General features: G+C 60.9%; 1 protein-coding gene across 5 annotated transcripts in view; it reads left to right on the forward strand.

Annotated features, from left to right (window-relative positions):
• The first annotated feature begins 5,147 nt into the window (after window positions 1-5,147).
• Window positions 5,148-27,674, forward strand: part of NCS1 (neuronal calcium sensor 1) — a 32,611-nt gene continuing 10,084 nt past the window's right edge. For 4 of the 5 annotated variants that reach the window (XR_013999936.1, XM_081152520.1, XM_081152521.1 and 1 more), the window contains exons 1-5: window positions 5,148-5,307; window positions 20,417-20,441; window positions 25,655-25,793; window positions 27,066-27,144; window positions 27,271-27,360. Coding sequence is in view for 4 of the 5 variants with exons in the window: in XM_081152520.1 (XP_081008646.1) it covers window positions 5,244-5,307; window positions 20,417-20,441; window positions 25,655-25,793; window positions 27,066-27,144; window positions 27,271-27,360 (397 nt within the window). In the remaining variant the exon portion in view is untranslated. The remainder of the gene's footprint in view (window positions 5,308-20,416; window positions 20,442-25,654; window positions 25,794-27,065; window positions 27,145-27,270; window positions 27,361-27,674) is intronic. The other variant, XM_081152523.1, reaches the window with a different exon arrangement.

The following is a 27,674-nucleotide window of genomic DNA, read 5'->3' on the forward strand; positions in this document are numbered from 1 at the left end:
ATGATTTAAGACAAATAGCCCTGGACGGTTTGGCTCAGTGGTTAGAGCGTCGGCCCTCAGACTGAAGGGTATTGGGTTCGATTCCAGTCAAGGGCATGTACCTGGGCTGCAGGTTCAATCCCCAGCCCCGGGTCGAGGCTCATGCCGGAGGCAACCAATCCATGCGTCTCTCACATCGACGTTTCTCTCTCTGTCTCTCCTCCTTCCTTCCACTCTCTCTGAAAAGCAATGGAGAAAATACCCTCACGTGAGGGTTAAAAACAAAGACATATTATTCACTGATAATAACAGCCAATGTTTACTGAGTAGTGGTATTTTACCTACATCACCTCACTCAGTTCTCATCAGGACCCTGTGGGATTAGGTGCTATTTTTTCTATGCCCACTTTCCAGATAAGGAAACTGAGGCTTAAGGAGTTTAAGTAACATACCTGAGACCACACGACCAGCGCGTGCAGTCCCGCTCCAGGGCCTGTGCTAACCGCTCTTTCCGCCCCGCTTCCCTCGGCAGGGAGGGAGCGATGAGCGGCTTCCACCGACCCCTAGGGGACAAGGCTGGCCAGAGGGCCCAGCGAGGGCGGGGAGCTCTGATGTGGACGGGTGACCAGCTCCTGGTCCTACCAGCCCTGTCTTGCTGTTGCCATTTGCCCTGCGTGGGGAGTAATTTACTTGGGTGAATGAGGCAGCCTGCCACCCGGTGGGCCAGATGGGTGGGAAGGACCAGAGAGGTCTTCCTAAGGGACCACTGGCTACGCAGTGGGGTCCAGGCTCCAGCCGAGCCCATGCTGGCCCCGGATTCCTCCCGACACCCCAGCACCCACTGCACAGGGCAGCCGATGAAGCGTGTTGTGGGGACAGGGCCACCAGTCGAGCTGCCCCCAGGGCACGGTTCCCCAGCTCGGGAGCTGGGCCAGGCCTGCGGGACACCTGCGTCAGCGAAGGGGCTGCTCGCTGGGTGGGCCTCTCCAGCGACGCCCACCCCCGTGAATATACTTACTAAGGGCCAGCTGCCTCACCTGCCTCCGTGAACCCTCATCGGGGTTCAGGTTGTCCCCCTTCCCTGGAGGAAATGCTGTCTCCACTGCTCTACATCGGTCCTCGCAGGGGAGGGGGTGGGGCTTTAGAACCACGACCTGGGTCCTTGTGGGTGTTTCTTCCGCAGGACACTGGTTCTTCAAATGCTAACTGGAGTTAAGGGGAAAAAAGTGCAATGCCAAATAAGTGTGGAAAATACATACTTAAAACAGGCTCCTTTCTTGCACGACTTCTCAGGGCCTTTGCATAAACAGAAATTGGCGCTGTGGCTCTTGGAGAAAGTGGTTGTCATAGGCGATATTCCCCGAAAGCACTGGGCCAGGGAGCCCGTCTTCCCACGGGGCATGGATACCACAGCGACTGGCTTTCCTTCAGGAGGCACTGGATTAAATTCTTACTGGAGGATATCTTTTCCATTGCTTTTCAGAGAGAGTGGAGGGGTGGGGGGGAGAGACAGAAACATCGATGTGAGAGAGACGCATCAATTGGCTGCCTCCCACACGTGCCAGAACCGGGACCAGGGATCGAACCTGCAACCGAGGCAGGTGCCCTTGACTGGAATCCAATCGGGACCCTTCAGTTCCCAGGGCTGTTGACACTCTAACCACTGAGCCAAACTGGCTAGGGCTGGAGTCTATATTTTTCACAATCTTTTTAAATTGGAGAAAAAAACATGCTTAAAAACGATTGAATTAAAATACACAGTGATACAGGCAGACCCCCCCTCCCCCCACACACACAGTTGGGATGATTCTGTAGGACTGAACCGCTCTGTGAGCTCCCCTGCTGTGCACAGGCCTGTGCCCTGTGACTTGGTTTCCAGCCCCGCTGTCATTTAGCTCGGCTGTAGGACGCGGTTGCCCCGGAGCCACGGCCTAATCCCTCATTTCCCATATGTAGGTCGCTTCCACTTTTTGTTTCAATGCTGCTGCGGGAGCCTCGCGGAGCCTTGACATTTGCATGGATCTCATCTCTAATTGTTGGCTTAGGCTGATTTCCTAGAAGTGGGACGGCCGAGTCAGAGAGGATGGGTGCTTATTGCCAAGCGGTAGGTACTCCAGAAGGGCTGTACCGGCAGCACCCTGCCTGCCAGTGCCTGGGTGCCCATTTCCTCGCCCCTTTGCCCATCCTGGGTATGAGCATTAACTTTGTAATTTTTTTCCAATTTGTTTTGTGTTTCTCTGATTTGTAAGGGACGTCTCTCCTGGGGACCAGGGCTGGCACTTGCTTTTTTTTAAAATCCTCACTTGAGGATATTTTTTCCATTGTTCTTCAGAGAAAGTGGAAGGGAGAGAGAGAGAGAGAGAGAGAGAGAGAGAAACATCGATGTCAGAGAGACACATCGATTGGTTGCCTCCCACATGCGCCCTGACCAGGCCGGGGATCGAGCCTGCAACCGAAGTACGTGCCCCTGGCTGGAATCGCACCCAGGACCCTTCAGTCTGTGGGCAGATGCTCTAACCACTGAGCCAAACCAGCCAAGGCTGGCACTTGCCTTCTATTGCGGGCTCTCATCTTTTCATTATGAGCGTACAGTTCTTAATGGGCTAAAGCTATTAACTCCGTCAAGTGCTTGCGCAAAGCATTTTAGATCCTTATAAGCCTCTCCCCAGGAGCAGGGAAGTGGTTTCCCAGAAGCTGCAGGGCGCAAGAGGGGCAGGACCAGGGCTAAGGCTGGGCCTCAGGGCCTTGTGCTCCATGCAGGGGGGTCTGCGGGACCCCCTCCTCCTCTACCCGGGCCAGCTCCCTCCCCGCCTCATCCCTAGCAGCCTACTCTACCCTCCTTCTACATCCCTTGTCTTTTTTTTCCAAAAATTTTAAAGATATTTTAAATTGATTTTTAGAGAGAGAGGAAGAGAGAGGAAGACAGAGATGGAAACATCGATGAGGGAAACATCGATGGACCCCCCCTCCTGCACGCCCCCTACTGGGGACTGAGCCTGAACCCTGGGCATGTGCCCCAACTGGGAATAGAACTGGTGACCTCTAACCTCTTGGTGCATGGGTCACTCAACCACTGAGCCACAGCGGCCGGGCCCCCGCCTTATTCTGATGTTTTCACCTCTGACATTATATATTTACTCCTGCATTTTGTTTATTGTTACATCACTCTCCCCTGGGTAAACTGTAAACTCCACGGCAGCCCCTGAGAACCTCCCTGACTCCCCCCCAACAGGTGTTTCTGTGCATGGTCCCCCAGTGCCCTCTCTGTTCCCCTTGTGTAGTTTGTCCCCGGTGTGATCTTGGGACCACTGTGAGGCAGGCCACGGGGGAGGGGGTGGGTTTGTGAGCGCTCCAAGGGCATGGACCACATTGGTCATGGCAGCTCCGGGCACATGGGCGTGGGCAAGAAATACTCAGGAGCACCTGGGTTTCTACAGGCCTTTAATGCTACCATTGTCACTGTCACCCTGGCCAGGTCCCCACGTAGGCTCCCCCTCCTCCCAGGAAGGATGCTCAGGCCAGTCCTGCCAACTCGGAGCCCCTCACTGCGGGTCCCTTACTGCTGTCCACTCTGAGGCAGTGTCCTCACAGTTGGGAAACCCTGTTCCCAAGTGGAAACCAGGTCCCTCCAGCTGTGGCCCAGCCCCAGCTCCTGGGGTCCTCGCCCTCCCACTTCGTGTATAGAATGAGCTGTGGCAGGACAGCAGGGACTCCCTCCTCTGAAGGCCTCCTGGGCCCTGGGCAAAAGCTGGAGCGGAGCATGTTTGGAGGTAAGGGGGGGTGGTCTCGGTCTCCCCATCTCCTCTGTGCTTCCTGAACCCCCTGAGGTCTGAACACCTTGCCAAAGCGGGGAGAAAGAGAGACCCTGCCCAAACCTCAGCCCTGCCTCATCCTCAAAGGCTCCGACGGCCCCCAAGACCCCCGCTCGGCCATTTCTTCTTTGCGAGGTTTGTGGAGAGGCCGCTGCAAGTCAGGTGCCTTCTAGGGTGTTGGAGGCCGAGAAGCCCTGGCTCAGGGGGCTCATACTCCAGGGGAGGAGACACCGAGGACACCAGGGATAAAGCCCCGACGTCTGTGATCGCTGCCCAGGAGAGAAAAGCGGTGAAGCCGGGGCGGGGGCAAGTCCCAAAGCGCTGCCATCGCGGGTGGGTGACTCCTTCCCTTGCCACACCTCCCCAGCCCTCTCGCCGCTCTCCATCCAGGCGGGTCCTGGCCACCGGCCTGGCCTCAACTCCCGCCACGCGCAGGCCAGAGAGGCGGGGGCGCAGGTCTGACCCTGTCACCTCCCCGCTGAAGTTCCAGGGCCCAGCGCCCTGGGGAGAGGTGCTCCCAGCTCGGAGCAAGGAGAGCTGTCCCCCTGCGCTCAGGCCTCCCGCCCTGCTCCAGGTGTTCTGGGCCTGGATCACTTTCCCAACCGCCCAGCTCCCTCCCCCGGGCGTGGAGGTCACCTTGCCCCGGCCCGGGAGGCGCCCCCCGCCGCGCTCGGTGGCCTCCCGCACGGCCCCGCCCGCCCCGCCGCCGTCCCCGCGCCCGGCGGATCCGGGTCGAATGAATGAATTTCTCCAGACGGGGACTCGGCCGCGCGCACGTCAGGTCTTTGGGGCCCGGCCCGCCCCGCCCCGCGGCGTGTGCGTGGCGGGGCGGGGGCGCTGGAGCGCCGAGATTGATCCCCGCGGGGTGGCGGGGTGACCTCCCGCTTCCGCCCGGGGCGCGCCGCGGCTGGGGAGCCCCCCTGCGCCCGGGCTCCGCGCGCGCAGGCCCGGCGGGGCGGGTGCGGGCGGGAGGTGGCGCCGCGCGCTGAGTGGCGGCTCCGGGCCCACCCCCGGCGCGCCGGTGCGGGCGGGAGGCGGGGAACGCAGGGGCGGCGGCGCGGCGGGCGCAGCAGCGAGCATGTGCCGCGGGGCCCAGTAACCAGGGACGACCGGCAGCTCCGCGGCCGCGGCGGCGCCCAGCCCGGCCCGGCCCGGCCCAGCCCCGCGCAGCTCGCGCCGCGGCGCCCGGAGAGGCGGCGGCCCGCGCCCCGGCCCCGCGCCGCGCCCAGGGCGCCCCGGCGCCGCCAGCCCCGCCGCGCAGCGCGCAGCCCCGCGCAGCAGCCCCGCGCCCGGGCCGCGCGGGCTCGGCGCAGACAAAGGCGCGGCCCGACTCGGCCCGGCCCGCCCGCCCGCGGGCCTCCGCGCGCCCCGCCCCGGCCCGCGCCCGCCTCGCCGCTCCCACTGGGCGCCCCGCCGGGGTCCGGCCCGGGGCGGGGGCCGCGGCCGCTGAGAATGGGGAAATCCAACAGCAAGTTGAAGCCCGAAGTTGTGGAGGAGCTGACCCGGAAAACCTACTGTGAGTGCGCGCCCCGGACCCGCGCCCCCGCCCCTCCCCCACGCCGCCCCCCCCAACCCCGCGTCCCCGCTCCAGGTCCGCTTCCGGCCCCGTCCACGCCGCAACCCGCCCTCCCCGCGTCCGTCACCCCCCTGCCCTGCCTCCCCCCCTCCGCGCCGCGCCCCCAGCCCCACGCCCGGCTCTATTGTTCTGGGCGTCCAGCCCCCCGCGCCTGGGGCGCGTGCTGCTTGTCCGGGTGCGCGGGGCCACCCCCAGGCCGGGAGGGGAGGCCCCAGCCCCCCCGCAGCCCCCGCCCCTTCGCCGGCGGAAAGGGCCGGGTGCGCGCTGCGGGCGGGGGTCCCGGCAGGGGGCGCCCGGTGCCGGGTGGTTCTGGCTGCGCGGAGCCGCCTGGCAGGAGCGCGGCGGGGCGGGTGATTCATGCATCACGATGCCGCCGCCGCTGCCACTGCGAGGCTGGCCCGTCGCCTCCTCCGGGGCCCCGATCGTGAGTGTTGGGAGGTGGGGGCACTTGTCAGAGCTCGTGGCAGCGGGGGCGGCCAAGGTCCTGGGCGCCCTGGTGGGTTTGCGGGCTGGAATCTCCCCTGGCCCCCCTCCTCTGCGCCACCCGGGGAAGTGGGCTTGTGCAGCCCGGGGGTGATCTGGTCCATGTCAGCGTTTAACCCTCTGGGGCACCCGTGAGGGGAGGCCTGCCAATGTCAGACGGCTCCAGATCTGCCCCAGTGCCTCTTTCCACATGGCCAACTTCACAACTCCAGGGCCCCTCACCTCTCCAGTTTCTCCATCCCAGACTTCTCTCCTCTCTGCAGCTCTGGCATGCTAGGGGTTGATGGCACCCGTCCGCACCCCCAGGTTCTTCCTTTTTTCTTTTGGGGGATGGGAGGAAGGACAGCAGCATCCTCTGGTAGGGCTGTGCCTGTGTTTCCGACTTGGAAGGGGGCAGTGGCCCTGCGCTTGGCTTGGCATTCAGACCCGAACGTGGGCAGCTGCGTGGGTCCGGCCCCTCTGCACCCTCCCTGGAGTCAGCAGATTGATGGAGGCTTGGGAGGCAGGTTCCGATGGTGCATTGCACAACCTCTGCTCCCTGCACCCCCGACACACCACACACTCTGTCGGTCTTCTGGGCACCTTGGCAGGTCCGCCCAGGCCCACGCTTTGGCTCCATGCCCCTCGCCCCCATGTGCTTGGAACAAAGGGGGCTCTCCTGAGTGGGCGCTGGTCGGCGGAGAGGTCCTGGCCCTTCTCCAGTGGAATTCCGCAGCAAGGAGCGCAGATCCCAGGAACCGCTCCTGGCAGGGCTGAGGCTCTGAGGACCGGGGACTCCTTCCTTGCTGCTCTCACCCTCTTTCCAAGGAGGGGTGGTGGCGGACCTTCCCAGGTCCGCTGCTGGCTTGTGAGATTTGCTGGCCCTTCCCTCAGGCTCTGTCCAGATGTGGCCCACAGCTGTCAGCAGGCAGGCTGCAGGTGGGACTAATGGGCTCCTGTGCCCAGGGAGGCAGAGGGCACCGCGGGCTTTGCTGGGAGATGGGGGCTTGGGCTGGGCCTGCACGTCTCCATCATGGTGGAGCAGGGGAGCCACCCGAGGGCTGAATGAGGCCAGGTTTTCTGCTTATTGGGCACGGCGCGCCCTGAGCTCTTTGCGTCGGTAACACGTTGAATCCTCGCAGCGGCCCAGGCCATGGTGCGCACTGTCACTACCCCCATGTACAGCTGAGGAAACTAAGGCTCATACAGGTGGGTGGTGTGCCCAGGACCCCACGGCCAGTCACTAGGCAGCATCGGGACTTGAACTTAGGCTTGTCTGTCTCCAAAGTTACGTCTTAGCGCTCATGCCGAGAAGTCAGGGGCTTTTCTTCTGTGCGTCCCTCTTTGGTTTTGGCTCTAAGCCGTGGTGGTGGCTTCTGGATGGGAAGGCGCCTTGGCCATCACTTTGCCCACCCCCTCTCTCTGGGCAGGTCTGTCAACTTTGGGAGAAGTCGAGTCAGCCAGGCTCTGTGGGGAGCTGAGCTGGGCTATTTTTAAAGGCCTTTGGAGAAATGGAACAGTTTCTACCAGGGAGAGAGTGAGCCAGGTCCCTCTCCTGGTGCCCTCGTTAGGGGCAGACTGGTGGAGTGTGGTGGGCTCCTGGCCTCCTGTGTGTCTCCCTCGCTGATTCCAGCTCCCTCGGTGCAGGCCCTCATCTGTTTGGTTGTGTCAGCACTTAGTAGGTCCACAGGCTATTTGTTGAATGAAAAGTCTCCCAGCAGGAAGACCTGAGAGAGCCTCCAGCGTGTTCTAAGGCCCCGGGTGGGCTTCCTTCAATGGGGCGGGGAACCATCTGCTCTCTGTCAGGGGACTCAGCGTATGGGGTCAGGAGAGGAGCGCTCAGGAAGGAGTCCCAAATGCCAGGAGCGCCTGGCGAGCTCGTTAAATGCCAAGGCGCCTTTAGGTCTAGTCTGGGCCCAGGAACTTGCACCCTCAACAAGTGCTGAGCATGTAGATTATGGTTCCCGGGATCCCCAGTTGGAGACCCACAGCTGGTTCCAGGGTCCAGGTGTATGTGAGCATTACCCGGTGTCCGAGGCCACCTCGGGCACAGCACAGCCGGCTGCAGCCCTACCTGGGGCCCTGAGGGGAGCCCCTGAGGGGAGCCCAGGGGGTCCCGCTGAGCCAGTGCTGGCTACTGTCCTTGCTGGTGCTCCTCCTGCCCCTGGAGAGACTGTCCCGCTGGTCTGTGTGCGTGAGGAAGCAGGAGCTGGTCTGAAAGACCCAGCTGTGTGGCCCTTGCTGACACGTCTGGATTTGGCTGGGCCTCAGCCCCTTCTCTCGGGCTTACCGCCGCAGAGCGGAGGAGATTTGGTAAATCGTCAGTGCCTCATAACCCGTAACCCAGTCCTCACCCTTCCCAGCACTGGCTGAATCTGGGCACAACAGCAGGTTCCAGAGCTGAAGGCCCTGCCCAGCTGGGACTCGGAGCAGCCGTCAGTGTGGCCCGGAACTTGGTCTTTTTGAGGTCTGGCCAGCCTGCTTTCTTCCAGCTTGTTGGTGACACTGTCGTCACCCCTGTATCCCCAGACTGTGGGGCAGGCCAGTCCCTCACTTACCGAGCCTCAGTTTCCTCAGTTTCCTCATCTGCAGAATGGGTGTACTCGTGGTGCCAGACTCAGGGCATGTGAGCGTCCATAGGATAACTCACACCCAGCCCAGCGAGCGGCACACGCGAGGAGCCATCCTTAGCGCACGGCACACGCTTGTCAGGGAGCAAGGAGGCCCGTTGGTGAGCCTTTAATATTGTCTTTTCACTGCACAGTTCAGCGTCGTCTTGAACTGGTCTTAAATGTGCCTCGTGCATGAAGCTCGTCTGTCCAGAGAGGAGACTTCGTGCGGCCTGGTCTTTGTGCCCGGCACGTAGGAAGCTGGCCCTTCAGTTTGCCCGGCTCTTAGCAGCGTCTTGTTTTATCTGCTGCGGTGTGTCCCGCACCCGCCTGGGCGCTTATTAAGTTTTTAGGCTGCCCTGACCCGCCTCCCATTGAGGGCTCACTCTGCTGGGCGTGAGGGAGACAGAGTGTGCGGGAGAGGGGTGCACCCCTGCCCTCTGGTGGAAACCAGCCAGGGGCCTGAAGGACCGAGCCGAGGGCTCAGCCGTTTGCCGTGGTCAGAGCTGCATCCGCTTACAGGCTTCTGGGCCCGAGCCAGCCGCCCCGAGAGGCAGACACCCCGCCGCCGTCCCCCCCCCCCCGTATGGTGCTCATGGGGTGCCTCAGGGACCCCCTGTCCAGGACCCAGAGGAGGCCACTTCCTCCTCGCTGTTGGACAGCCCGGCTCTGCCGTGACCTTGCTTGCCAACCTTGAGTCTGTGGCCTTTGTCCTGATGCTCAGAATGGTACCCGGCACCCGGCAGCTTGTAGAGGGGACAAGCGTCTGTAGTTGGTCGCTAAGGCCTCTGCAACCTAGAGCAGAGAAGGGGCCCCCTGCTTGGGGTCGGGAGTCGGCGAGAGATGCTGGGTGGCACTGGTTGAGCTCTGGGGTTTCTTGGGCTTTGGGAGGGTCCCATGAAGGTCCCTGCTGCAGGATGAGGGACATTCTCTGATCCTTGTTTCCTCCACCCAACTCTGCCCCGCCAGCCTTGGTGGGGAGGCCGAATCTGGCACCGTCTTGGGATAAATGGTGGAGTTGGGGTGTGGTTGCCCCACAGCCGGGTTTTGTCTGAGGTCTGGCCCACTTTCCTCCAGCCTGTTGATGAGGCTGGTGAGCCAGGGGTGAGCCACCAGGAGAAGAAGGGCCCGGAGGGAGGGCGGTGGCTTCTGCAATCCCTGTGCATCCTGGTGCCTGGGGGTGAGACCGTGGAGGCTGCTTCCTGTCTCCGTGCAGCGGAACAGCAGCAGCGAGATGAATCGAGGTCAGACTCTAACACTAGGTTGGGCATCTCGGCAAGAAACCTTAAGCCCGCTGCTGGGAAAGAACTCGGTATCCTGGAGAATGGGGCTGGGTCCCACTCAGGCTCTGTGACCTTGGGCAAGGCACTTACCCTCTCTGAGCACCTTTTTGCTCACCTGCAGCACCTGCTTATGGCACTCCGCGGATCCACATGGGGGAGTGCTTTGAGGTCCAGGATGTGGGTCAGAAAGGGATTGGGGACCCTGCCTGGGTAGCTTAGTTGGTTAGAACGTTGTCCTAATACGTTAAGATTGTGGGGTCAATCCCTTGTCAAGGCACATACAAGAATCAGCCAATGAGTGCATAAATAAGTGGAACCACAAATCGATGTTTCTCTCTCTCTAAAATCAATAAATAAAAATTTTAAAGAAAGGGAGTGGGGACCGTTTGGCAGTGGTCTCGGGGATGGAAGGAGGCGTTGGGGGCCAGATGGGCAGGGTCTCTGGGCCTTTACTTGGGTGAGCCCCAACTCACGGAGCTTTACTACTTTTCTTCTCTGGTAAATGGGGGGCATCAGGGTGGCCCCAAAGATGGGGAGGATTCAGGGCACGTGGAGGGGTTAGCATGGTGCCTGGTTCTGTGGGACCCTTTAACCTCTGGTGACAGCTGGTTTAAGGATGCCAGTCCTCTGTTCTCCAGAGCAGAATGGGCTGAGTGGGTCTGCGGCCTGACCCCTTGTAGAGAGAAGCCACAGAGGCCAGAGAGGGGCAGGGGCTTGCCCGGGGTCACAGAGCCCAGGCCTCCAACTCACGCCCGCCCATGCTGGCTCCATCTGCCTCCTCCTGCTCCCTCTCGAGTGTGACCTGGCTCCTTCCGTCCCCACCCCTACCCCAGAGAGGTCTGGCATCTCGCATCACAGTGTCAGGTAGAAGCACTTTCTCCTGGCCATGGCCTTGGGATTGGACCCGGCTTCCTCTGCTCCCAGGGCCAGTTCTGAGCCCCTCAGGCAGGTCGTGGGCGGTGGGAGACAGCCGGCCAGTGGGCCGGGTTCCCGACACCCCCCACCGAGGGTTCCCTAGGAAGGGATCTGGACATTTTTCAAGATGAGGGGGGGCATGGATGGAGGTGGGGGAGGCACATTAGACTTGGGCTGGGAGATCGGTTTGCCTGCCAGCCAGAGAACAGATTGGAGGAGGGAGTTGTCCTCCAGGCCTAGTGACGGTGGCATCCGTGGCCATGATGCCAGGGACAGATTCTAAATCTATTTAGGAGGAAGACTATAGGACTCGATACGTAGGGTGCATTATCTTATATATTTGGGGTTATATACTTTCTGTTTTCTAACTTATTAACCCCCGACATTGCGAATGTTTGCCTGTGCCATTAACTGTTCTTCTAAAAAATGATTTTTAAATGGTGCCTTACACGAATGCAGTATTTTATTTAACCCCCTGCCACGCGCCATTAGGTTGTTTTTATAATAGAAACGGTGTTGCAACAAGCTCCTCTGCACTCGTCTCTCCTTGAAGACGCAGGGAAGTCGCGGGTTAAAGGCCGTGGACGCCTGAAAAGGCTGTTGATTGAAAACTTGTGAACTTGCTCTCGGGAAAGTGCATCCCCCTCCGGCTTCTTACATTCTGAGCAAAAGGGGACGGATGCCTGTGGCTGCCTCCTTGCGGGCGCTGGGTGGTCCTGCGTGCTCCGCTGCCGATCACTGCTGCGGAGTCCTGGGCCCGAAGCTGGAGGGGACTGTGGGGCCATGTGGTCCAGTGCTCTTGTTTGACAAGTCACGTGGCAAATGTGAGGCAGGGACCTAGGACTGTGCCCCCTGTCGGGGAGCCCCCGCTGCGCTGTGATGGGCCGGCCGTGGCGGTTGAGGTGGGAAGCCCCGCTTTCTTCCCTGAAGTGTCTTCCTCTATGGCTCATCGGGTCCTAAATATCTCTTGCTGTCAGGCCGTGAAAAAACTAATCATCCCCCACTTTTGTTGTTGTTGTTGTTGTTAATCTTTACCCAAGGATATTTTTTTTAGAGAGAGTGGAAGGGAGGGAGGAAAGGGGGGAGATTGCCTCTCGCACCAGTGTGGCCTGGAATAGCGACTTTAGAGTCACTGGTCCCCCCTGGGACTCAGTTTCTCTTTCTGCACAATGCTTGGGGTGCCGGATGGTGGGACCGCGGTGGAGAAGCTACACCCGGGCCCCCGATGGAGCATGCTTGGGCTCAGGTGTCTGATGACTGGGCCCTGGGCTGCCTCAGCCACAGCCACAGCCACAGCCACAGCCACAGCCACAGCCACAGCCACAGCCACAGCCACAGCCACAGCTCTGTCTCTTCAGGCGTCAGTTTTCTCATCTGCAAGCTGGGGACAGCAATGCCCCCGTGACGGGGCTGCAGTGGGTAAAGGGAGGAACAGCGGACACACTGAGCTTGGTGGCTTGTCTCGGGTGCTCCCCTTAGCTCACCCGTGCGGATGGGTTGTCACTGCGGGGAGAGCTGCCATTAAGCACGTTTGTGTGATCCGTGCTCTGTGCTCACGTGCAGTCATCCCCGGCTCTTCCCGGGAGCCTGTGTGGTTCCCACTTTACAGGGGAGAAAACTGAGGTTCAGAGGGGACCAGAGCTGGCCCAAGGCCACACATCCGGTGAGTGGTGCAGCTGGGGTTTGACCTGGGGCGGTGGGGGCACCGAGAAGCCCCTGTGTGTGGTGAGCTAGAGTGTGGGTGCCGGGTGTGGGTGTACGGGTGGGTGGGTGCTGCGAATCATGTGTGTGCCCTGGTTCCCGTGGGCATGCTCCGAGCTGAGGGACGGGGTCGTGGCCTGTGTCAGGAGTGGGTGAGCCGGCGTGTCTGTGCTGCGCGTGCGCTCGGTGTGTGCTCGGGCAGCTCTGTGCAGGTGGGGAATGGAGACAAGCCTGGGGGCGCAGACAGGCCGGGAGCCGGGGAAAGGGCGGATTCTCAGCTGCCTGCTCTGGGACGAGACGGCCTGGCTGCTCCTCCTCGGTCCCTTTCTGCTCTGGCCACGCTGATCTCCAGGGGCCCATCTGCCTCGGGCAGTGGGGAGGTGTCACTGGGAGGAGTGACAATAATGATGATTCCCATTTACCAAGTGGGTACGTGGTGCTGGGACCCTGGGAATAGGGACTATATCCCCATTTCACAGATGAAGGAAAGGGGGCCCAGGCAGGTTCAGGGACGTGGCCAAGGCCTCCCAGCCAGTGGCCACGCTGGGGCTCCCGCTCAGGTTTTCATCTGGACACAGCCACACTCTTCCTACCACGTGCCCGCATCCCATGATCTCCGTGAGCCTTGTAACCCTAAAGCTGCCACAGAGGGTAGTGAGCGCCCCATCACTGGAGGCATTCAAGCAACTGCTGCAACGGCAGACACTGGCCCGGCATCCTATGTTCCTGGCCAGATGTGAGGTTGGACGGTAGGTGGGATCCTTCTAGCAGTGAACACACAGCTACTGGTCCTGGATGCTCTGAGTCCTGTTGGGGATTTGGAGCAGCCTCGGCTGGGCTTCCTCTGGGAGGGGGCAGAGCTGAGGCCTGTGCGAAGGCCGCAGAAGTGTGGCGAGAGGGAGGAGCGTGCAGTGGGCAGTTGCCCGGTACCGGGCCTCTGAGGCTTTCTTAGCCTCTGCCCCATCCCAGCAGAGCCTTGGGTGCTGACCTCTCCAAATCCAACCTGTGAGCCCGGGAGAGGGAGCCCTGCCCTAAAGTGTCAGCACCATCTTGCTCTCAGCGAGCCCGCGGGCAGGGTCTGAGAGGCAGAGGGCAGCCAAGGGTGCGGCCGTGGAGAGCGAGGGTGCCCCTGATTGCCCTGCCCTGCCCTGCCCTGCTCATGCCTAGCAAGGCCCAGGTGCCTCTGGAGTGGCTGTGTCCTCATGGGTGCAGTGTGGGGCTCAGGGCACAGTGATGGATGGGACCTTGGGGTCTGGAGGTCTGGAGCCCTGGGCGCCTGTGAGCTCTGCGAGGCCTGGGGCACACCTGGGGGATTTAGGGTTTTGTGCGGTGCCCGGCCCAGAGTCTCGCACGGGGAGGCCTGTTGCCTCGACTGTGTTGCCTTGTGCCCCTTGGCTAACCAGGACGGGACCCACCCGTGCCCCTGACCTGCAGTCTGGTGGGCAGGGGAGTTTGCCAGGGGGCCAGAGTCTGGGGTCCTGGGTCTAGCCTCACCTGCTGTGGCTTTCAGCTGCCCCTCTCTGGGTCTCAGTTTCCCCGTCTGTCTCACTCCCTGTGAAACGGGATGTCAGCTTTTCTCAGTCCCAGGGAACCCTGATGGTACCCCCTGGGGGAGATGCCCCCTGCCTAGTGAGCCCGGGTCGGGGGTTCCCGGGCAGGAATGCAGGGCAGCTGCTGGCCTTGGCATTCCTGGTCTCACAAGGTGGCCCAGGAAGCTGGCGGGGCATCCAGGCCACCGGGCCTGCATTTCCTGGCAGGGAGGAGGGCCGGAGGAATGTGGATTTAAGGAATGTTTAACCCAAGGCAGAAATAGCTCTGCTTTTATTTCAGGCTTATGGTTTGCGTTTTCAGCTAGGAAGCGGCTCAGAGGCTCCCTCTCTCTCCCCACCCCCAGCCTTCTCTGGCTCCCCCACTGCTCTGGCCTTTTGGGGACAGAAAGTGGCCTCTTTTTTTTTTTTTTTTTTTTAAACTAAGGAGCTGCAGTGGGAACCAGAAGGGGCTGTGGATTTGGAGGCCGACCATGCTGGGTTCAGATCCCCCGAATTCCATATCCCAGCCCTGTGACCCTGTCCTGCTCTGGACCCCTGCAGAACTGGGGTGGCTTGTCACACAGGGACGTGGTGTCAGACTCCTGCTCAGGGACTGGCCGGCCTGGTGCACATCCCGGCTGCTCTCATTAGCCCTTGGCCAAGCTCTTTTCATCGAGCCTTCTTACTGCGTCTGTAAAATGGGCAGAGATGACAATCTCGCCTTCCAGGATTGGGGATGGAATGAGTGTGAAAATACAGGCAAAGGGGCCTGGCGCGTCCCAGGCTCTAGAATCCCGACTCTGAGTCCAGGTGGCCTCTGCCGTCAAAGGGGACAATGTCTCCTGTGTGCTGTCAGGTTGCGAGGGGCCTTGCCCTGGGAGACCCCCCGCCCACACTCAGCTTGCGATCCCCCACCTGCCCATGAGGACACGTTTAACTCTCCCCCTTCCCACCCGCTGCTGGCGCCGTGAGGGTGGGACCACGTCCCGCGGTTCACCGCTGTGTCCCGGCTCCTGGGATGGAGCCGGGTGCAGCTTGTTGGAACGAATGAAAAATCACATATGTGCATGAGCGGACTCTCCTCTCATCCGTCTTGGGTGCTCGTTTTCTGTTTGTCTGCAGCCCACTCCTGCCTCCTGGGCTGGGGGATGGTGGGTTCACCGAGTCTGGGGGGCGGGGGGCTGAGAAGTGGAGCTGGGAGGCCAGCCCTCGGCGGGCAGCAAGGACCCCAGACCCCGCTCACCTTCTGGGGCTGGGGAGCCGGGAGGGGTCCCATCTGCCAGCCAGCACGGCCTCTCCTCCCAGGCCCCTCTGCTCCTGTCTTATTCTGTTCAAAGGCGGGAGAGGGGGCTATTTTTGGCAGCACTGTGGGGGGAAAGCGCAGGCCTCCCTCTGTTAAAAAATATATGGTGTGTGAGCCCGGCAGACAAGGAGCTCGGCAGCACTCAGAGCTCGCGCCGGCTGGGCTCCTGCCCCCGGCCGGTGGTCCTGCTGCCGCTCCGGGCCTCAGTTGCCCACGTGGCCACATCGGCGGTCATTGTTCTCAGACCGCCTGTGATGAGGCCCTTGCTGGGCCCAAGCAGAGAGCATGGTCTTAATTAAAACTAGGAGCAACTGTCACAGTGGAGAGGAGCGTGCTTGCGGCCCTTCCCCCATCGCTGTTCCCTGTGCAGCTGGGGGTGGAGGGCAGAGGCCCCAGTGCCCTCTGGCCACCCCTTACCCCTGATTCTGGAAGTGTTTGTGGGACACCTGTCTCGTGCTAGGTCCTGCAGGCTCCAGGACACGGGGCAGGTTGGATGGGTGGATTTCTGGTCCTCCTGGCATTCAGTTTGTTGGGGGTCAGATGTCAGGCCAAAAAGTGCTCTAAGTCTGCCCTGGGTCCCCCCTGCTGCTGCGAGCCCCACTGTGGGGGGACGCCAGCCCTGCTTTCTGTTCCCCCCGTGTTTGACCTGAGCTTCAGTCGGGAGAGAGGTATTGTGCTTTAGGGAAGTCAAAATCAGACACAGCATTTACCCTGGGCTCCGGGGACGGGCTCTCCTGTTTGTTCCTGGCAGACGAGTTGCATGGAAGGAGGAGCGGGGATCGTCCCCAGCAGCTGCTCTGGGGGTAGGCACGGGGGTGCAGGCCGTGCCGCAGGCAGGGGCTGGGCCTCCTCCCCACTCTGCTGCCCCTGGTTCTCGGGAAGTCGGTGGGAGGGGAGTGAACACCCGGCCCCTCGCTCCTCCGGGCTCTGTGCCTGCTCCAAGCTGGGAATTCATCCATCTCTCAAGGGCCCTTCCCAGTGGCTTTGCCTGGTAGGAGTTTATACCCCAGCCTTCACAGGAGGACTCTGAGGCTCAGAGAGGTTAAGTAACTTGTTCAGAGTAACCCAGCCTACAAATAGCCAAGACAGGATCCCACCCAGAGCCTCCTGTCCTTCCAGCCTCGTGGAACAAGGCCCTCCCACTTGCCGGTGGCCCATATCCGGTTTAAATCCTGGTTTCTTAGCGAGCTTGGGCCCCCCTGGGTGAAGGCAGGAGTGTGTTAGAGAAAGGCAGCTGGTCTTTGAAATCGGCCGGAGCCAGCTGTGATTGTGAGGGTAATTGTGTTTTAGGATGTGGTCCAAACCCTGCCAAGGGTTTATTCCCAGCCTCCTGTGCGCAGGACACTGACTGGCCTGGGCTCTGAGGGTGATGCTGGGACATGCCAGAAGGAGTGACTTGGCCTCTGGGGGCTTAGTGTCCAGTTGGGAAGATGAGGGGGGGAAAAGTGCTTCTAATGAGGACCTACTGGGTGCCAGGCACGGTGCAAGCACTTTATATGCACCCCCCTCCTCTGATACAGAGGCGATCTGCCCCATTTGCAGATGAGCAAACCAAGGCTCAGCGATGTGGGTTGTTACCCAAGGCCACAGTCAGCCCTGGCCTGGAGCGCTGGCTGGGCAGACCCAGAGCCCTTTCTGTGGGCCCCTCCCCACCTCGCCCCCCTGGACAGTGCCCTGTCTGACCCTCTGCTCTGGAGCCTGTGGGAAGACAGACTCCATGCAAAGCAGTGACTCCTGGATGTGAGGGGTTCAGAGGGGCTCTGGTGGGGTCAGGAGGGCTTCCTAGGAAAGAGATGTCCCAGCTGGGATTGGAAGGCCTTGGAGGCGCAGAGAAAACAGCAGGTACAAGGGCCTGAAGGTGGGACCACTTAGAGGAGCTTGAAGGGGTCACAGGGCTGGATGTGGGCAGGGGTGCTGGTTGCACTGGGGATGGCCTTCCTTCCTGCCCGGCCCTGAGCCCCTAACTCTGAGCCTTGAGCATGGACCCGCCCAGGGAAAACTCTGCCTGTTAATTTCACACTTGGATGGAGGCTCCAGGACAGGGGGGATGAGGCTTGGCTGGGGAGCCTGAGCCTGGGAAGGTCACTCTGGTTATCTGGGCAGAGGGTGGAGGCAGAGGGACCCCATAATTGTCCCCTAGATTCTTCTTCCCTCCCAATGCCTGCGGAGGTTGAAGCTGCTCAGGGTCAGGACCCTGGACAGGACTCCCGGCCCTTCTGGCGCTTGGGGTGGGGGGGTACACACAGACCAGGGACTGATGGGAGCAAACATTTCTTCCCAACTTTTTATTTGGAAAATCAAGAGAAAGACTGAGCCCTGGCCGGTGTGGCTCAGTGGTTGGAGCGTCGGCCCCACACAGCAGGACCGCGGGCTTGATTCCCAGTCAAGGGCACCCGCCTAGGTTTCGGGTCCGATCCCTGGGTCCCAGTCAGGGCGAGTGCGGGAGGCAACCAGTCAACGTGTCTCTTTCACATCGATGTTTCCCTCTCTTTCCCCCCGACTCCCTTCCACTCTTTCTAAAAATCAATGGAAAAAATATCCTCTAGTGAGGAAACAAAAAAAAAAAAGAGAAACATTGAAATAATGCTCAGTGCAGCGAGTACCTGGGACCCTTCAGCTGCAGCCGGTCCCCACTCAAGGTGGTTTGACTCACGACCCTTCCACGTTACAGCGGCGGGGAAATGGTACCGTCAGTAGGAACTGCCTCAGATCCCGAATGTCTGCGCTCTTCCTGGGCCCGCGATGCACCGAGGTGACCCGGGGTGTCCTCTCCCAGATGCTGGGCAGGGCGGCAAGCCGCGGCCGCGTCAGCCCTGCGGTCCCGGCGGCGTAGCGTTCAATCCATTTCGACCTACGGGTACCTCTCCCCACAGTGGGTTTGTGGGGACGCAGCCCCATCCTATGGGGGAGCATCTGTAGATTCCCCGGCTGTCAGCATTTCCCACACACCTGCTCCCTCTCTCTCTAAATATTCGTGCGTGTATTTCTGCACTTGTCACGAGAAGCGGCGGGCATCCCGACCCCCCCCCCCCAAATACATCGGGGCTCATCTCCCAGGAGACGGGACGTTCCCGCAGGTAGCTCCATCCTGCGAGCTCTCCTGAGGACAGCAGCCAGTCCGTCGGGGCAGCCAGCGGCCGGCCCCGGGCGGCTCCCCCGCGGTCCAGTCTTGCCCTTGAGCTGCTCTAAGTTCCAGATCCGGGGCCCAGGCCCGGCATCGCGAGCTGCTTTTGGTGCCTGTCTCTTTAGTCTCTTTCTGAAACAGGTCCCTGCCTTGTTTTACCTTTCGGGGCGCTGACTGACCGAGGTGTCCCCACCCAGTCTCTGTCCAGCGGTCCCCATGGTGAGACTCAGATTAAATCTTCCTGGCAGGAGAACTCCACGGGTAACCTCTTCCCGCTGCATCAGACCAGGGGCATGTGCCAGGGGGGTTTACCATGGGAGGCCAGACGTGATCAGACAGTCATCTCTTAATAGTTTGTCACCATTGTGTTTTATTATTTTATATTTTATTAAGCCTCACCAGGTCTGCCATTACAGGTAACGAGCATCCCCCTCGTTGTCTGATTCTCTTTTTATCAGTGGCCTGCTGGTGGGCAGGTCTCTTCCCCCATCTCTGATGGGGCTTGTGGGAGGGAGGGGGTGCTGATGAGGGGCCTGGCGGAGGCTTCCAGGCTGTGGGTCAGGCGGCTGAGTTCAGACCCTCTCCCTACCACTTCATGTGCTGGTCCCCTTATGCCTCAGTTTCCCCATTTGGAGCCAGGACAGAATAATGCTTTCTTCCCTTGGAGCTGTTGTCAGGGCAACTGAGCCAAAGCACAGAGGCCCTGGGCACCCTGGCACAATCTGGGCTTGCAGTGGGCACGTGGTTCCTGGCATTTGTTAAAAGCTTGCTTTAAGCCCTGGCTGGTTTGGCTCAGTGGTTAGAGCATCAGCCCGCGGACTAAAGGGTCCCGAGTTCGATTCCGGCCAAGGGCACGAACCTCGGTTGCAGGCTTGGTCCCCAGCCCTGGTCCGGGTGCAACAATTGATGTGTCTCTCTAACATCGATATTTCACTCTCTCTGAAAAGCAATGGAAAAAATATCCTCAGGTGAGAATTAAAGGAAAAAAAAGAAGTTGCTTTAAGCCATTTTCGAAAAGTGGCCTCAAGTCTGATCAGGCACCCACAGTTCAGGGACACCCCCTAGGGCCTCTTTTCCCTTCCCTGCGAAGGATTCCAGTGTCTTTTGCTCACCTGACCTCCACCTAACACCTGCCTTCCTGTCCATTTGTTTGTCCATGCGGTCATTCGTTCACTCATGCATTCATTCATGCATTCATTCATTCATTCATTTATGCGCTCATTCACTCACTCACGCATTCACATGCATTCATTCATGCATTCATTCCACAAGTCGGTGTGGAGCCCATTCAAGCGCCAGGCCCCGGCAGGGATCCAGAAGCTTTCACACCTGCCTTGCTTGGATTCCCAGGACGGCTCCTGTGGGAGGTGCTGTTGCTGTTATTCCCGCTGTACAAGTGAGGAAACTGAGGCACGGAGCTGGAGCTGCTCTCCCGAGGCCAACCTCGCAGAAAGCGCGTGTGGCCTCGGGAGTGGTTAGATCTCCTCGCTCAGCGATTTCAGAGACAACCTTGGTTTGGTTCCAACTTGAACCGATTCAGTACTTTCCAGAAAAAACATTTCTTTTGTTTGTTTCATGGTTCAGTAAAGAATGACTGTTTAGGCCTGGCTGGAGGCTCAGCCACTTTTTTTGGCTCATTCCAGCTTTTGGTTCACGGCTCAGTTCTCATCTTGCCTGTGAAAGGGCTCGGGACTGACTGCTGAGAGGGGCTGGGGGGACCGGCCGGCGGGAGGGTGCGGGGCGCCGTGGGGCCGAGGAGGGGCTCAGCCTTCCTGCTGCACCCCCAGGCAGGCGGCAGCCGAGTTCCCGGGGAGCCTGCCCTGGGACTGAGACAGGAGGAATGTGTATTAACCCGTCCCCCAGGAGGGCAGGGAGAAGCCAGCCCCTCGGGTAAGAGGCTCTTCTTGGCAGCCCCACCAGCAGCATAGTGGGCGTCGGGAAGGTGTGGGCCAGTGCTGTCCCCTGCTGGGTGGCCGGCCACCGAGCTCCTGACCGGGACTGTTCACGGGGAGCATGTCCTTGCTCAGGGCCAGCCGGTGCCCCGACGGGCCGGGTGGGAGGGCGGGAACCAGGCTCCGGGACACCTCCCTGACTAAGAGGCCCCTTTCTGTTTTCTCTTGCAGTCACCGAGAAGGAGGTCCAGCAGTGGTGAGTAGCTGCTCTTCCCCAGGATCCCGCGGGGCGGGGGCCGGCGGGGACCGCGATCTCGCTGCCAGGACGGGGCACCCGGGGCGGCCTCTGAGGACGGCCACCCGCAGCCCCGTCCAGGCAGCCGGCGTTCACGGCGGACTGACACAGACCAAATCAACCGACCGGGTGGGGTGGGGGCGGGTGTTGGTGACTCCTCGCCTTGTGTGACATCTCCAAGGACCACCAGCCCTGAAGGGTTCATTCAGGCCCCGCGCGCCAAAGGGAGGGGCTGGGACCAGAAACAAGTGAGGATACAGGGGTCGCCGCCCAGCTTTGTCACTACATCAGCCTGCGGCCTTGAGAAGTCTCTCTCCTTTTCTGGGCTTCAGCTGTCCCTTCTATAAGGTGATCAATTAGACTGGATCCAGGATGGCAAATAGGTCTCCTCTTGGAGGCCGGCTGTAAGCTGTTGTAGTGGCTGCCCGCGGTGCCGAGGTCCTGAGGCTGCGTGTCCTGCAGCAGGTGGAGAGGGTGGCAGGGAGTGATTTGTGAGCCCCGCGATGGATTGGGGGTGCCTGCCCTGGGCCGCGGGAGGAGAGTGGCGTGCTGTCTGTCACTGTGGGCTTGCAGCCCACGGGTGAACCTGAGTTGGGGGCACGGTTGGGAGAACAGGGTTATCTCGCTGAGCTTGCAGACCTTCTAGTAAAGCCGTCTGGGTGCCCACCTCTCCCCTGGCCTTACGCTGAGTGTCCCACGGCATCATCTGGGTGGCCCCAGCGTGGGGCTGCTGGTGGGGTTGTCTGCATTTGGTGGAGGGAGGACACTGAGCCGGGGCCGCTTTGTAAGTGGCTCCAGCACTCAGTGTTTTTGTGAAATGACAGATTCCTTTTTCTTAAAGAAGTGACAGATTTCTTAAGGAAGCGTCAGAACGCAGTTGTCGGGTCTGGGGTTTTCTTTTCTTGTCTCCCCCCGTCACAGAAAGCTGGTCCCCAGGCCCAGTCAGCCATATCAGACCCGTGCTCCGTGCTGAGAAAGCAAGTTCGCTGAGGGCTGAGGGCTGAGGGCTGCGGGCCTGGCCGCCAACGCCGGGCCCAAGAGAGACTGGGAGGGTGTCAGCCTGGCCTCCCTTTTCTTCCGGCACCAAGCGTGGATTTGGTGGCGAGGGCTCCAGTTCCAGCCCCTTCCCACTCAACACTTACTGAGCACCTTCTGTGTGCTGGGCGCAGTGGTGGACCCTGCAGATTTGGGGGGACTGGGAGACATGGTCTCCGTCATCGCACAGGTGACGCAGGTCACTCCCCAGCACAGCTGTGCAGGTGCCACCAAGGCCCAGTGTGGTTACAGGGTGCCGTGAGTGTGTGGACTGGACCATGACCTGGCCTGGGGGGCTGGGGCTTCTCTAAGGAGAATGCAGCAGAGCCACAAACTAAGGGGAGTTGGGGTGGGGGGGATGGAAAGAGTGGGCAAAGCAGAGGAAATAGCCGAGTGAAGGCCCTGAGCCAGGAGAGGACTTAACCAGCCTCGGCCTCAGTTTCCCCATCTGTGCAATGGGCACAGTGGTCCTTGCCTCCCAGGCTTGGTGGGCAGTTTGGTGAAATTGTGCCTGGCGAGCACGTAGGCCTGTGCTCGCTCTCTGTAGGTGCCTGATGGCAGCTCTTATTCAGAAGCACAGACTACTGCAGAGGCGGACACTATGGTAGACACCCCCAAGCTGTGGGGGTCCCCAGAGACCAGCTAGCCCAGTGGTTCTGCTGCCTGGGGTCCTTGGGCAATGTCTGGGGACACTTACGGTCTCATAAGTTGGGGAGTGGAGTCACTGGAACCTAGCAGGTGGGGGCCGGGATGCTGCTCACACCCTACAGTGCCCAGGACACCTCCCCCGACCCCGGCCCTACGACAGCGGTGCCGGGTGGAAGACCCCCCGGCCTAGTCCAAACCGCTATTTTACCGGCAGGGAAATCAAGGAACATTGTAGGGAAGGGGTTTGCTCAGGGTCGCTCTCATAGCGGGACCAGGACTGGAGCACAGGCCCGTCTCCGGGGCGCCACTTCCTGGGTGCCGGGCTGGGCAGGGCAGCAGGTTTCCTGGCGGCACCCAGTCTGTGGGCGAGGGAGGGGCCGGCCCAGAGCGGGAGGAGGCCTGGGCCTGCTGGGACCTGAGGCCGGGCCCGGGCGGGGAGGAACTTCTGGGCATGAGCTTCATGATGAGGCAGCAGCCCCCTCGGGTGCCCACAGCGGGGGGTGCGCCTGGTGTGGGGTGTCCCAGCTCAGCCAGCCAGTGGGGGGTGGGCTGCGCCTCAGGATTGGACCTCGAGCGGCATGAAATGATGGCCTCGGAGCTGTGCCGACTTGCAGGGTGAACTCTGGGCCTGGGGACGCTGGGGTGTCTGGGGCGGCGCAGTCCCCCCCCTGCTCTGCTCCAGCGAGGCAGGGTGCCCCCACCTTCTGATGGTGAACAGTGGGGGTGTGCAGTGTTGGGGTAGCAGGTGCTTTGCCCATGTGTGGACACCGTGTGGTGCAGCCCAGCTCCCAGAGGGGCGGGTGAGGTGGGAGCCTGCGAGGCAGCCCTGGATCTGAGCCCTGTTTCTGCTGCTAACTTGCTGTGTGACCTCGGGCCAGTCTCTCTCCCTCTCTGGGCCCCCAGTTCCCCATCAATCCATGGAGCTGGGAGCACATCAGTGATTCTCTAACCACCTGCAGGGAGCTCTTGGTGCTGGGCAGGGACCCCAGGGCTCAGGAAGAGTACGCGGCACACCTGGGCTCTCACTTTCTCTGACCGGCAGTTTGTGTGTTCATTCATTCATTCATTCGTTCATTCCATTTATTTATCTCAGTGAACATTTACTAAGCCCCCGTCCCAGGCATTGGGGCACCGCCGCGTCAGGGAGCTCACTCTCAGGTGGGGACCCAGGCTGGAGGCATGGTCTGTTCTGTGCACGGCACATACAAGGGGTGTGGGAGTGGAGGAGCCATGTGGCCTCTGGGGGCCTGGGAGGGCTTCCTGGAGGAAGTGACATCTAAGCTGGAATGTGGTGGGTGAGTGGATTAGCCTGATTAAGAGGAGGAAGGTGGGACCTAAAGATACAAAGGCCTGGAGCCCGGACACAGCAAGTTTTAGAAAGTGTGGCTGGGTGTGAAATACAGGGGCAGCTGGCCAAGAAGAGACTGAGGCGGCCCTTCATGGGCATTGCTGGTGGGCTGGGATTCCTGGGGCCCCACAGTGACAGCGACGGCCTCTGCAGGGATGACCAGAGGCCCCCTGAAGATGCCCCACCTGGGGCCACCTCCCGGCGCCCACCAGCCCCATGAACGCCCTAGGGCCCCCCTGCCGGCCCCACCACAGCTGCTCTGGCCGCTGCTGGCCCTGCCCGAGAGCCGAGCGGAGAGACAGACGCCCCTGTGAGCCGCCCACAGGGACCATCCAGGAGGTGCCTTTGGGAGCCTTTCGTTTTCTCTTTATTATTTGGTTTAAATCTTTTAGAATCACTCAGTAACATCCATCCGTTATGGAGAAATGAGGAGCTCTGGGGAGCACACGGATCGAGTCCGGGTGCCAGGCACATCCCCTCTTGTCCCTTCCTCCTGTCCCGGAGGCCTTGGGTCCTGGGTCAGGTCCTGTGCCTGAAACGAAAAGCTCTTTCGCCCAGCTCTGCGTCCTGGCCCGTGGCCCACGTGCGCAGATTTGAGCCCCGAGCACCCAGCTGGGCAGAGGCTTTAAGGGGAGGGACCCGAGGGGGGAGCCCCTTCCTGGCACTTGCTGTGGGAGGGACACAGTGTCTCACTGGCTTCCTCCGTGACATGGGGTCACTGAAGCCACTGCCACGGTGCAGGGCCGAGGTGGCTATTACATGAAGAGCCACCCACAAAGGTTCAGCTCGGGGCCAGTTGGGGCTGTTTTCACACGAGGTCGGGGCGGAGGGTGAGATCGGCCAGGGATCCTGGTTACTGAGCCAGGACCCACCGTCCTGGGCCTCTGGCCCCTTGAGGTGTCCCGCGGGAGGACTGGCCAGCCACTGGAGCCTCTTTCCTGACCTCACGTTTCCTATGGGCACCGTGGGGACAGTGAGGTGGCCACTCCAGCTGGACCCCAGGCAGGATGTCCCACCCCCAGCCCATCCTCTCCGCTCTCCTCCCAGCCTCTCCCTCGCCCCACCCCCCTCACCCCTGCGGAACAGCTGACACGTTAGCCGGCATCTGACCCCCCCCATTTAGGCTGCAGTCCCCGAGGTGCCCTCCCGCGGTGCCTTGCCTGTCCCTTCGGGTCCTTGTGGGACCAGTGCCCATCCCAGGCCCCTAGATTGTTCTCTGACGGGTGGGGGAGCCGTAGCTTCTCCACACCTTCCTCTCTCTCTGGAGCCCAGTCAGGTGCCACCAGCATCTTCAAGCGCAGGCTCCCGGAGTCCCCTCCTTTGCGTCACTTTGGTGCAAAATGCTAAACACCCTGCTGCTGGTCACTCTTTATGTCAAGTGTGCTACATGCACCATCCTGATCCTGACAAAACGGGTGTGACGACTGCCCCTCTTTATGGACGAGAGGTGAGGGCGCTGGCCCGAGGTTGCCCAGCTGGCAAATGGCAGGGCGGGGTTTGGGCTGCAAAGCCCCGCTGCCCTCAGCCGGGGGTCTGGAGGGCCCTGTGCTCGGCGCTGGGGGTACACCGGGGACAAGTCCACTCGGAACAAAGTGGGTTCCCTCCAAACTCGCGCTGCTGCTCCGCGTCTGTTACATGGTTCTTGGGAACAGACTGAGAGAGAGGTGTGTGTATGTTGGGGTGCAGGCGTGTGGGAGGAGCCAGCTGCTGGCCCCATATGGTGGCTCTGCCCACCAGCTCTGCCAGCACCACCAGCCACTCGGTTCTCTGGGGGAGGAGGGGCTCCGTGGAGAAAGTGGGGGTGCAGGAGGGTGGCTTTGGGGATGTTGTTGGGGTGAGTTTTGTTTAGCATCCCCTGTGGGGAGCACGGGCTGAGTGGCCTGCTGCTCTGTGCAGTTTCTGGGTTACTTCTCATGAGACTCTCAGCACTTGTACAGATGAGGTACAGAGGGGTACAGTCACCTGCCTCGGGTCACACAGTTAGCGAGAGGCAGAGGTGGGATGAGCCCATGCCTGTGACTCCAGGTCCGTGCCCAGGACCCTCGTGGGTCACTGTCTCTCTGCACAGGGGCCCACGGCCCTCGGGGCGCAGATGGGGGGCTGTTGGCGTCTCTTCCCCCACTCACCCGCTCTGCCGCCTCAGGTACAAGGGCTTCATCAAGGACTGTCCCAGCGGGCAGCTGGACGCCGCGGGCTTCCAGAAGATCTACAAGCAGTTCTTCCCCTTTGGAGACCCCACCAAATTCGCCACATTTGTTTTCAACGTCTTTGACGAAAACAAGGTGAGCTGCGGATTGACGGGGCCTGTGCCTGTGCCACCGCGTCCCCTCCCTCCTGCAGCAGCTGCTCGGCTCCTGCGGGCTCCACACCCACTCTCTCCCCCGATGTTCCCTCCTGGCAGAGGAACACACACGGTGCACACCCAGAAGCACACACGTACAGACACATGCACGCAGGCACACATACAGTGCACGGACACACATGCACACCCACACACGCACAGATACACACAAATGCACACACGCATTCACCGTGCACATGCACACGCAGGAACACACATGCACCACACAGATCCATGTGTGCACACCTCTGTGCCATGTGCACACACATGTATACCTTGATCTTTTTATCACCAGCACCAAATGCAGATGCCTCTGGGGGCAACGACAGGATCTATAACCAGCACGGACATTTACGGACATCACGGTGTGCTGAGCCCTGCATGTGGAGACTTAGGACCTGTGGGGTGTGCGATTTTAATGCCCCATTTGCAGATGAGGAAACTGAGGATCTGAGAATCAGACAATTTGAGGTCTTTTGGCAGCTTTCACTGAGTACCATGTTTTCAAGGCTTGTCTGTGTCGTCACGTGTCCCCTCCTGGCGATGGTCTAGCTGGCAATGGGCATACCCACTGTTGGGGCATCCCCAGTCCTCCGGACTCTGCCAGCATTTTTCTGGCTCCCTGTGCTCACGGCAGAGTTACTGTGACTTGTTTCCATGCTCCCCACCCTTGGGCGCTCAGGCTGTTTCTGTTACCAGGTCCTGGCTTCCTCCCCAGGGACTCCAGGCTGACAGGTACACTGCCTGGCCCTGGGGTGAACTCTGCCCTCTGTGGGCCTCAGTTTCCTCATCTGCAAAACCAACAGGTAGGATTAGACAGTCTAGAGCCCTGGCCTCTTCAAGAGCCCCCAAGCCTGTGGCTCTAGGCCGAGGGGGAAGGGGACCCCTAGGCAGCTCTCGTCCGGTGATGTGTGTGTGTTGTGGTCCTCCGGCTCTCCCATCAGGCGTGGCCCTGGCCTTTCCCCCTTTGGCCTCACCCCTTCTCCCTGTCCCTCCTGTCCCACCTGTCCCACCTGTCCCATTTCTAATCCGACTCCCTCCCCTCCCTCTCCCTGGTTCTGTCCCTCATTCCTTCACTCCCACCCTCTCCACGTGGGTGTCTGTCTGCCCTGGTATCTGGTGCCTGCTGCTGCTCACCCCACCTGCCCGAGGTCTGGGCCTGACCAGGTGGCCCGGCTGACCGAGGCCACCCGGCCCCTCTGTCTCCTGCCAGGATGGGCGGATCGAGTTCTCGGAGTTCATCCAGGCGCTGTCGGTGACCTCGAGGGGAACCTTGGACGAGAAGCTTCGGTGTAAGTCCAGTCCCCAGGGTCTATCGGGCAGCCGCTGGGCGGTCCCAGGCCAGGGGGAGGCCAGAGAACTGGGCCAGGCTGTCTGTCCCCGGCTGAGAGAGTGACACAAACGTTCTGCCTTTCCAGGTCAGAGGAGGTTCCTGGAGGAGCAGGCGGGGTGGACAGATGGGGCAGCAACTAGGGGACATTCAGACAGGAGCAGACGTGTGACTGAGGGCAGTGCAGCCTGGAGTTAGAGACCCAGTCCCAGCGCTGGACCCTCCACTTAGGAGGCCGCAGCTCTGATGACTGACATTCATTCACTCATTCACCCGGCAGATGCACCCGGCAGGGCCACGTGTTAGTGCTGGGCGGGGGGCCGGGAACCCCGGGAACCCCGGGGGGTCAGATAGATAGGCACCTGCTCTTGGGGCTCAGTCTAGTGTGGAGATGTGGTTTTTTAACCCATAAAACCGAGACAGGAAGGGGGAGGTGAGAGCTGGCAGGAGGGGAACTGACCCTGGAATGAGTGAGAGCTGAGCTGGACGGGG

This window comes from Miniopterus schreibersii (genome assembly GCF_964146895.1).
Source record: "Miniopterus schreibersii genome assembly, chromosome: 11".
NCBI classification, from domain to species: Eukaryota; Metazoa; Chordata; class Mammalia; order Chiroptera; family Miniopteridae; genus Miniopterus; species Miniopterus schreibersii.